Source organism: Petaurus breviceps, unplaced genomic scaffold (assembly GCF_028583685.1).
Source record: "Petaurus breviceps papuanus isolate PSGF00001 unplaced genomic scaffold, PetGlider_PUasm1.0 90604, whole genome shotgun sequence".
Taxonomy (NCBI): Eukaryota; Metazoa; Chordata; class Mammalia; order Diprotodontia; family Petauridae; genus Petaurus; species Petaurus breviceps.
Window position 1 is genome coordinate 3,232,185 of NW_027187285.1, and position 10,852 is coordinate 3,243,036.

At 41.9% G+C, this 10,852-nt stretch overlaps 1 protein-coding gene across 1 annotated transcript in view; it reads right to left on the reverse strand.

The window, feature by feature from the left end:
* Positions 1-10,852, reverse strand: part of ESYT3 (extended synaptotagmin 3) — a 90,829-nt gene that overhangs the window by 15,976 nt on the left and 64,001 nt on the right. Inside the window, exons 12-17 of the mRNA XM_069063885.1 lie at positions 9,633-9,722; positions 7,533-7,595; positions 7,382-7,444; positions 5,194-5,262; positions 3,840-3,926; positions 3,493-3,642 (exon numbers count right to left, since the gene is read on the reverse strand). Coding sequence (XP_068919986.1) covers positions 3,493-3,642; positions 3,840-3,926; positions 5,194-5,262; positions 7,382-7,444; positions 7,533-7,595; positions 9,633-9,722 — 522 coding nt within the window. The remainder of the gene's footprint in view (positions 1-3,492; positions 3,643-3,839; positions 3,927-5,193; positions 5,263-7,381; positions 7,445-7,532; positions 7,596-9,632; positions 9,723-10,852) is intronic.

Here is a 10,852-nt window from a genome sequence, read left to right on the forward strand (position 1 = left end):
AGAGAGAGAGAGAGAGAGAGAGAGAGAGAGAGAGAGAAAGGAGAGAGGGAGAGAGAGGGGGGGAAGGGGAGAGGGAGAGAGAGAGGGAGGAGGGGGAGAGGGAGAGAGGAAAAGAGAGAGAGAGGGAGAGGGGGAGGGGGAGGAGGAGGGGGAGAGAGAGAGGTGACAATCAACTCACAAACTCTGTTAAAGACAATAGACTTATGTTGTAAGCCTAAAGTGCAAGCAGGAAGGATTCAGATTATTTCAATTATGGAAGGCCCTCATAGAACTGGAGAGTTTAGAAGGGATGATAATCATCTAGTTCAATTCATAAAGCAAGCCCCATTATAAGAATGGTATATTTATAATAATGGTAACATTTTAAGGTCTGCAAAGAGCTTTTCACATGTGTAATGTTAATGGGATATAAGATCTTCCCCACCCAGTAATAGGCCTCAGGTGGAGCCCATTAAGGGAAGCTTGCATAGGGGAGGCTTGCTTGTAGGAAGGCTTTCACACTTTTTGCTAATTTCTAATTAGGCATTGAGTCATGAGGGTTGTGATGCCTTCTGGCTCTGAGAAGTACACAAAGACACCCTCATCCTTACCCTCACCCTCTCCCTCTCTGTATTTTGCTTTGGGGGCTCACTTATGAGAAGGATCTTGCGATTCCTGGATCGTGAGTGGTTATATGTTCACAGCTTCCTGACTGCTCAGAGGTAAAGGCTCTCTTGATCCAGGGATGTATGTAAAGTGTATAGTTGATTCAGGCAGTCAGAGCTCTATCTGCTGGTCTTTAGTTCTTTGCTTATATTTTCTGTTTGGATTCTCCCTGAAGTTCAGGGTGCTGACTTTTCCCCTGAACTAGTGAATGTAATTAAAAAAGATGTTGACCCCTTGAACAGCTATCTTTCCTAGTAAAGCAGATCTAAGAACCTGTGCTAGCAGCTGTCCTGGGTATGCCAGTGTGGCTGCTGCTTTGATCCTCACAACGACATTGTGAGGTAGGTACTATTATTATCACCATTTTGTAGATGAGGAAACAGGCTGAGAGAGGTTAATTGATTTGCCCAAAGATCACACAACTATCAAGTGTCTGAAGGAGGGCTTAAACTCAGGGCATCCTGACTCCAAGTCCAATGCTCTACCACTGTGCCCACCAGCATACTATGACATGCTCTCCAAGTGGTTACACAAAAGGATTTAAATACCATCTATGAGGGAGTTAAGTAAAGTCCTCTATCCAGGGCATGTCACGTCATCTCTCTGAGATGTGGTTTCCTTTTCTATAAAATTTAAGGACCGAACTAGATTTCTAATATTCCTTGCCAGAACTGAGACTCCACAATTGGTAGCAGCATCAAAGCTCCCCCATCCAGAAGACATGGAGGACTTCTATGTGCTTCTACAGGCCACTGTCCTCGCCTGAACTGCTGTCATCTCTCTACTTTGATACAGGACCCTCCCTGTTCAAAACCTCATCCATAACCTGGAATGCTGCTAGGTACCTACCAACTCAGCCATCCTTAGCATTACTACACACAATTACAGTAGACACCAAATTACTTCCTAACTTTTTAGAACTGAAGGCATAATAGCCCCCTCCTCATAATAGATAGACTCCAATACATCGCTAGAGGTGGCTTTCTACTGTTAACAGGACAGGAACTCCGTGCTTCAAAAATGATTTGTCCCTTAAAGATGAGGGACAAAAGAACCAGGCCTGCATCTGCTGTAAAGCTTGGAAGGCAGAGATAAAGGTGTTGCCTCCAGTCTTCCGTGTAGCTGAGGAACAGGCATAGCAAGACAAAACAGGATTTGGAGTATGTGACCCGACCTGACTGATAGGAGAAGACAGGTTTTAAAGACAGTGAGATCTTCCGTGGAGGTTTTTTTGTCTCTTGTTCTCTCTCTTTCCTCATGGGCAAAGGAGCAGAAACCAGAGCTCTACAGCTCTAACCTTGGCTTCTCTCTGTATTCTTTCTCCAGGAAGGCAGAATGGCAGTTCTTTCTCCTCTCTTTCACTGGAGATCAGAACATCAGGAAGCAGCACTGCTTTTGGCTTCTTTTCTGGGCCCTATTCCTGGCAGGCACCAGGATCTTCTTCTCCTCTGTGGTGGCTACATGTTAGCACCTCTGTGCCCAGGACTGAGAATTTAACTCCACAAAGGATCGAAGATCTAGACCCAGAAGGGACTTCAGAGCTTATCTAGTCCAATCCTATCTTTTTACAGATGAAGAAACTGAGTTCCAGGGAGGTCAAACAGAGAGTAAGGATCAGAAGAGGGATTTGAACCTGGTTACCCTGACTCCAGGATCCTGGGTCTACATTTTCTCTACTATAACATGCTTCCTCCCAGGAATGGTTGTGTGTCTTGTATCTTGAAGGTTATTATACTTGTCATTTACAGAAGTCATTTTGATGAATTTTCATGTTTGTTAATGGACTCACAATTTTCCCCCAAAGTCTGTGTTCCTGCTAGTTTCATTAAATGCTTCTCTCTCCAGCAGTTTCTCTATTTATTCAACAGAGCTCAGCTTGCTAAGCATCCTCTTACTCACTGCTGGGGAATTCCCATGGTAAAGGCAGCAATGGTGGAAGAAAGGCAACGATACAGTTTAAAGTTAGAAGCACTTCTCTGACGTTTACCAGAAAAACGGAGGCGGTGTCTTTCCTGTCCCCAAAGGCCACATCCACTTCGGTTAAAAGAATACCTCTTGGTACTTAATAATACTTAAATAGCAACTTGGAAACAAATACAAATAATGATAGCATAAAAAGGGTAATGAAATTTATTTCTCCTGGTCATCTATTTTTCCTATTCGGATCCAAAAATTTCTCCAAGGATGGAGGCCATGTCTTCCCCATCAGACTAGGAGATCCATGAAAGTAGGGACCATGCCATACATGCTCTTTTTTGTATAAAACTCAACTTTTTAAAAATATAAGTTAGATAGCTTCATGAAACAGTATCATTAGATCTATTTTACAGACAAGTAAACTGAGGAAAAGGGAAGTTTACCTCTATGACCTGTTGGGAAATAGTGGTAGAATAGAGCCAGAACTAGAACCCAGGATATCCTGATTTCTCATCCCCAGATCCTTTCTACCAGACTAGCAATTCTCAAATGTATTCATCTCAGAACCTTTTCATACTCCTAAAATTACTGAGGAACCCTCTTCCCCAATCTCCCCACCAAAGAATTTTTGTTTACATGAGTTATATCTATTTATAGTTACCATGTTTGAAATTAAAACATATCAGGATTATTAGGAAAATAGTTTTGACCTTGTGGACCCTTTGAATCCTGAATCACACTTTGAGAACTGCTGCCTAGGCCCATTCTGCTTCCCTAGACCAGGAGCTCTCTGAGAACAGGTGATTTCTATTTTGCTTTCTTTGTATCTCCCCTGGTGCTGTGCAGTGGGGATGTGGCAGGCACTCAGTGAAAGCTTCCTCATACAGACAGGATGTTATCCCAGAGCAAGCAGGAAAAAGGGAAATTTACCCGAAGTACCAGCTTCATGGAGATGAGGCTATCCAGGCCAGAGCAGTCCAGCTGAAATCGCTGCTCAATGGTCATGTCTGAGTAGGTGAGGATCTGGTTCAAGGGAAGCTCCAGAATGCCCAGGGCACACTCTTGCTCATCATCGATCACCTGGAGGAAACAGTGGTCAGAACAAAGCAGCCCTCAGGAAATCCCCCCAACTAAGTCTGGCATCTCCCACTGACCCAATACCGAACATGGGGATTACCATCTTGGCCCTTCTAAGAATGGTCTCAGAAAATATGACATTAACAGAATCTCCGTTTTGTTCTGTAAAAGTCTAAGCACAAGCCCAAGCCCAAGCAAACCTTCAGATGTAACTGTTCTGTGGCCACGCTGTAAACAAAAAACGTGAAGGCCTGGCTCCAAACAGGATCCTTGCTGTTGGCACATGTCTGTGAGCAAAGAAAACCTAATCAAGCCAACTCTCCAGTACTCAGGTGTTTAGTTATTCATCTCCAGATTATCCAGGCTCAGAAACACAACTACTCTTGAAACTATATGATCCAGGCACAAAATTGCATGGGTGAAATGGGAAGGTGGGAAGGGAGATCCCTCCCAGCAGCATTCCTGTGACCTGCTCCTGTTCTCCACAACAGTCTGATCTAAATGTGATCTTTCATCACTGATCTGGCAAACACACACTTCTTGAAATTAATTGAGGTGTAAATCCTTCTCAGCTTCTTCTACCACTGCCTATGTCTGTCAGGCAAACACTGGGGCAGACTGATTAATATGGGTCTGATTTCAAATGTGCTTCAAAACGACGCCCAAAGGGCTATAAAACTGTGCATACCCTTTGATCCAGCAATACCACTGCTAAGTCTATATCCCAAAGACATCCAAAAAAGGGAAAAAGGACCTATTTGTGCAGAAATATTTATAGCAGCTCTTTTTGTGGTAGCTAAGAATTGGAAATTAGAGGAATGCCCATCAATTAGGAAATGGCTGAACAAGCCATGGTATATGATTGTTATGAATAGTATTATGCTATGAGAAATGACAAGCAGGATGATTTCAGAAAAAAACCTGGAAGGATTTCTATGAGCTGACTAATGCACAGTGAAGTGAACAGAGCTAGGAAAACATTATATATAGTAATAGTAATACTGTTCGATGAAGATTTGTGAATGACTTAGCTATTCTCAGGAATACAATGATCTAAGACTCCCAAAAGACTAAAGATGAAGCATACTATCCACCTCCAGAGAAAGAACGAATATTGTTTGAATACAGACTAAAACATGCTATTTTTTACTTTCTTTCATTTTTTTCTTCTCTTTGAATCTTCTTGTACAAAATGACTAATACGGAAATGTTTTACATAATTGCAAATGTAAAACCTATATCTGATTGCTTACTGTCTCAGGGAGGAAGGAGGGAAGGGAGGATAGAATTTACAGCTCAAAACTTTAAATGGAAATATTTAAAAAATTGAAAATAAATAAAGGAAAAGGAAAAAAAAAAGTGCTTCAAGCCACCTTGTAGTAAAGATGGAATTCACCTTTCTGTGGCAAAAATCTGTTTTCAGGCAGAGAGTTCAGTGGAGTCTCATATAGAAATAATCATGATTCTTAAGTGTCAGAATAGCATAAAATGATGGATTTCTCCCCTCCCCTCTCCTCTCGGGCACCGATAGTATTTGCCATAGCACGCTCCTACCTTACTTGTCTGAGTTGTCCGACCCACACACATCTTGACATAGGCAGAAGGGTCTCTGTCCATCTTGTTCTGTGAATAAAAGAATCAAAAGGAACCCTAAAACACATTGGTGGAGCTGGGAATTGTTCCAACCATTCTGGATTTCAGTTTGGAACTATTCAGAAGTGACTAGACTACACATTCTGACATCCATTCTTAGGTAAAGACCACCCCACAGTAGTAAAAGACAAAACAAAGGTCTAAACAGGGGTGGGGAACTTGCCTTGAGGCCATATGTGGTCCTCAAGTGTGGCCTCAGAACGGTTCCCCACCCCTGGATATATACCAAAATATTCATGGCAACACTTTTTTTTTATAAAAAAGAAAAAAAGAAAAAGTTTATTAAAACCAAACAACACATCAATCAAATCATATATGATGGTACATACAATAATCCACATACATGACTCCCTCTCTGAGGTTGAGGGTGATAGCAACACTTTTCATGGCAGCAAAGAATTAGAAACAAAGCACTCTTAGACCAGAGAATGACTCGACTAGGACACAGGAATGTAATGGAATATTATTGTGTAGTAGGAAAGGGCAAATACAAAGAATTCAGAGAAGCGTGGGAAGACTTTTATGAACTAATCCTGAGTGGAATAAAGAGAACCAGGAGAACAATATAGCTATGTTTTGATTGGTTCAAGAAGTGGTTGCATGTCTTCAAATTTACATTATCATAAGCTATAATTATGAAAAATTTGGTAATTGGGTTCCAGCCCAATGAAAATATTCAGTACACAATGACTACAACAGTGCAAATGGTCGCTAGAAGTAATTAAAAAATCAAGGAAAATCTCAGAGAATAAATTAGCAATTAAATATATATCCTTCCTTGAAGAGTTAAGCTCAGAACACCTGGGACAAAGTGTCGTATACACCTTCAGATATAGTCCCTGAATGAAATGTCTTAACTGTTATTCTTTGTCAAAAGGAAGGGATCAAGTGGAATGGGGATGGATGTTTCTTCCCAACTGCCCCTCCTCCCCCCGCATATAAAGACAAAATGCCTCAATAAAATATTTTTTAAAAAAATCAAAAGGGAAAGTAAGGGTAATTTGTCAATGATATTCTCTCGAGGTCTTCTAAAGGGAACACCACTGGAGCTCATAAAATTATCCTTCTGATAGTCAATCATCAATTAATACTGTGAGGCAGTCCTCACTGCTTTTGCCCTGACTCATCCCACTTTCCAATCTTTCCTCCCTCACTCAGTTAAATGAACAATACTTTCACTCTTACAAGTCACCTGACAAATACTGTAATTGAACCTGAAGACAAGTTAGGATTCCGGGACCCTTATGGAAGAAGAGCAGAAGGTAAGCAGTACTTGAAGAATTGGAGGGCAAAGCTAGAGATGGGCAGACAAGGCATCCTGAATCCAAACTGCTCCCTTTCACTTAATCACTACAGCCAAGGTTGTGTATTCTCATTTCTTTTTTTTTTTAAGCAATCGGGGTTAAGTAACTTGCTCAAGGTTACACGGCCAGTTATTGCTGGGTGTGGTGCTAAGTATCTGCGCCCGGATTCGATCCCCAGGTCATCCCAACACTGGAGCCGGTGCTCTTACTCGCTGAGCCACCTGGTGTATTCTCATTCTGTATTCTCCTGCCTTTATACCTTTCTCTTGCCCTTTCCTGGCCTGGCATCCTCCTCCTTATCTGTTCAACTCCTACCCATCCTCAAAGTCCAACTCACATACTGCCTTCTCCAGAAGCCTTCCTTGATTTTCCCCCACTCCGCACTCACCCTATTGATAATGACTTTCCCCTTCTGATCTCATATCACAATCTTTCTTGAAGTCTTCTAATGTATTTATCACGTATTATTATATTTTGTATTTATCTGTCCATGTATCTTATCCTTCTACTAGACAACACATTCCAGGAGGGCAGTGACTGGGTCTTATCAAAATTTGGTATCTTCCCAGAACCTGAACTGGTCCTCTGCATAACAAACACAAATGTTTGTTTGTTGAACTGAAGTGTAGAGCGCACAATGGATGCTTAACAAATACCTGCTTAATGGTTACGCAAACAAAGACTTGATTAGGTGCTGGGCTTAGTCTTACTGTGACCAAAAGACAAAAAAAGAAGTATCCACAACTTTTACATTTTCAAAAGAAGAGCTGGATCCCAACACTTACCTTGGCACACCTGGGCAGTTTCTTGGCTCTGTACTCACCATTCATATATTCAAAAGGATTTCTCTACAGCAAAGGTAGAAAAATATGAGTTATCATCATGGATATGAAAAAATACACTCAAAGAAGGCACTTGGCTACTGTTTTTACTCACTGGTAAATTGCAGGCACCTTCTAGGAAGACAACAAGGATGGCAGTTGAGAGGCCACTGGGGTCCTGTAGACAGACACAAACAGCAACTCTTGAAAAACAGAACAGACAGTGATCCTGGAAAATGCTGCCTCTACAAAGGGGCATGAATCTAGCACCTGGGCTCCTGGGTCAGGAAGTGGCGGGAATCTGCTCCTCTACAACCAACGATTCTCTATGTGTGTGTCCTCAGGAAGAACTTCCCAGCAGTGAGGGCTGTGAAGCACTGACACGGGCTATCCTATCCAGGGGATATTGTGGCATTTTCCTCAGTGAAGGGGAAAATTCCCATTGGTTTGGGAATTGCTAATCAAATGATGACATGTGAATGTAACAGAAGTCTACTGCACTGTAAGCAACAATGTCTAATGAACAGAGAAACATGGGTGGAATTATATGAATGGATAAACAATAAAATAGAACCAGTATGATAATATGCTCATGTCTATAAGAGCGCAAATGGAAACAATAATAAGACAATCAAAATCGAATGTTGTGAAATCATAATTACAGAGCTTAGCCCCAAAGAAGAGATATGAGAAGGCATTCTCCCATTCTTTGCTGAGGTCATGACTATGGGTGCGGAACACTGTATAATATCAGTTTTTCTTTTATTTTTTTTGCTTTTTTTTTTTGGAGGGGGGAAGGCAGGGCAATTGGGGTTAAATGACTTGCCCAAGATTACATGGCTAGTTTTGTGTTAAGTGTCTGAGGCCAGTTTTGAACTCAGGTCCTCCTGACTCCAGGGCCAGTGCTCTATTCACTGCACCACCCCGCTGCACCAGGGTTTATTATTTTTTTTTTAATGTGTTGGTGGCAGTTAGGTAGTGCAGTGGGTAGAGTACTGGGCCTGGAGTTCAAATCTGTCCTCAGACACTTCCTAGCTGTGTGTCCCTGAGTGAGTTACTTAACTCTGTTTCCCTCAGTTTGCTCATTGGCAAAATGAACTGGAGAAGGAAGTGGAAAACCATTCTAATATCTTTGCCAAGAAAACCACAAATGGGGTCACCAAGAATAGGACATGACTGATCAATAACAACACAGTTCTCTTGATTGTCCTCCCTCTGCCCCAAACCTGCTTAGGAGCTAGTGTGCTAGAATTAAGGAAGTTAAGTGAAGTCAGTGGGAGAGAAGACCAGAGATACAAGGGGGTGGGTCAAAGGATTTTAGGTATATATTAAGGACAAAAAGGAGGTAAGTGTGAGTGAGGAAGAGAAGTGGAAAGGAATGAAGGTCTGATCAGAGAGGAGAATTTCAAAATTTCAGAAACAGAGAAATTCCAAAAGATGACGAAGCTTAAGCTAATGATCAGACAGCAGGTGTCCACCAGGGGGTGGGGATGGGGACTTGAGCAGGTTGAAGAACTGGGTGGTCAGAGGGATCATCACCATAAACAAATGAAATCTCCAACAAAGATGGAAGGGTATGAGTACAAAAAAAAAATCAGGAGCAAATACTGCAGTTACTGAGAATATTTGGCAGTGTGATTTGACTGTTAGTAGATGATAGGTTACAAGGGAGAGGATTATGTAAACAGATTATATTTATCTCAAAAAAGGAAAGATTGTTTAGGGATGGTAGAAGAAATAGAATCAGAGATCAAAGGGTATGTCCTTTCCACACAGTATGACCCACGATGGCACAAAGAACACTGAATTTGGAGTCAGAGGACCAAGGCTTAAATCCCAGCTCTGTGACTTACTAGCTGTGTGACTTTGGATAAATCATTTAGTCTCTGGGGACCTTGGCTTACTTACATGTAAAATAAGTGGACTAAGTGAGTTCATCTCTAAAATTCCTTACATTTCTAAATTCTACAAACTTGTGCTATTTTTAGAGAATGTAATAATACTATTACCTCACTCATGACAGTTCCAATTTGTCCAGTTGGGCTTATTCAAATTCAGAAGGCTAACTGGAAAGTGGGTGACCCAGGATGATGCCTTTTCAAGTTTTACAAATTTGAGTTTTGCATGGGTTTTCTTGGTTGGGAGCCTGGGGCAGGTACAGCAGGGAAGGGGCTGGGAGCTCAGACAGTTGAGCCATCAGTCCTGCCACACTCACCTCAGCCATAACTTCCTGGTAGGTGGTCAGAGAAAGCCACTCAAGCTTCAAGTGCAGCCGGCCACTTGTGGTGTTGTTCAAGACAAACCACTGAAAATAAAGGAGGGAAATATAAAAAGACGGTAGGAGACATATTTCCCCCAGGGATCCTCCTAATAATACACAGGTGCTGTGAGACCTCCCCAAGCTGACAGAATGACAAAATACACTGGCCACTGCATATCAGGTAGAGGTCCTTGACTTATGCTAGAAGATCTTGGGAAAGAGAACAACGTGCCCATTATGGGAACTTCAAGGAAGAGCTTTTGACTCAGTGATTTGGAGTTGTGATCCTGAGAAGGAAAAGAATCTGCTTAGGGTTGGGACTCTAAATATAGGTTCTTGTCTTGCTCAGTAAAGCAACTAAGTCATTTAAAATCTCTATCCTTTCCTTCCCACACCTAACATGCCCTCTTCTTGGATCTCTGTACACAGGTAGTATGCTGCACCAGAATGAGAACCGGACTGAGTCAGCGGACCTGTGTTAGAATCCTGTCTCAGCCATGGACTAGCAGTGTGCTTTCAGGCAAGTCGCTTCTTTAAGTCTTAGTTTCTCTATGTGATGTGACAACTACTTGACTGTCTCTGGGCTTTTCTTATGTTTAGCATTCAATACAGAGCTGCCCAAGACTCAAGAATGATCCCTGTCACTTAGCCACTCTGATCAGTACAATGATCCAACACAGTGCCAAAGGACTCACGATGACAAATGCTCTCCACCCCCAGAGAGAGAAAACTGATGAACTCTGAGTGCAGACTGAAGGATAATTGTTCCACTTTTTTTCTTGTAACATTTTTTTTGCAACATGGCTAATATGGAAATATATTTTGCATAATTTCACATTTATAATTGATATAATAATGCTTGCTTTCTCAGTGGTGCATGGTGGGGGAGAGGTAGGAGGGAAAGAATTTAGAGCTCAAACTTTTTTTTAAAGAGAAAGGAGATTGGGGCGGCCAGGTAGCACAGCGAGTAAGAGCACTGGCTCCAGTGTCGGGATGACCTGGGAATCAAATCCAGGCTCAGATACTTAGCACCACAACCAGAAATAACTGGCTGTGTAACCTTGAGCAAGCTACTTAACCTGATTGCTTTAAAAATTAAAAAAAAAAAGAGAGAGAAAGGAGATAGAAAGAGAGAGAGAGAGAGAGAGAGAGAGAGAGAGAGAGAGAGAGAGAGA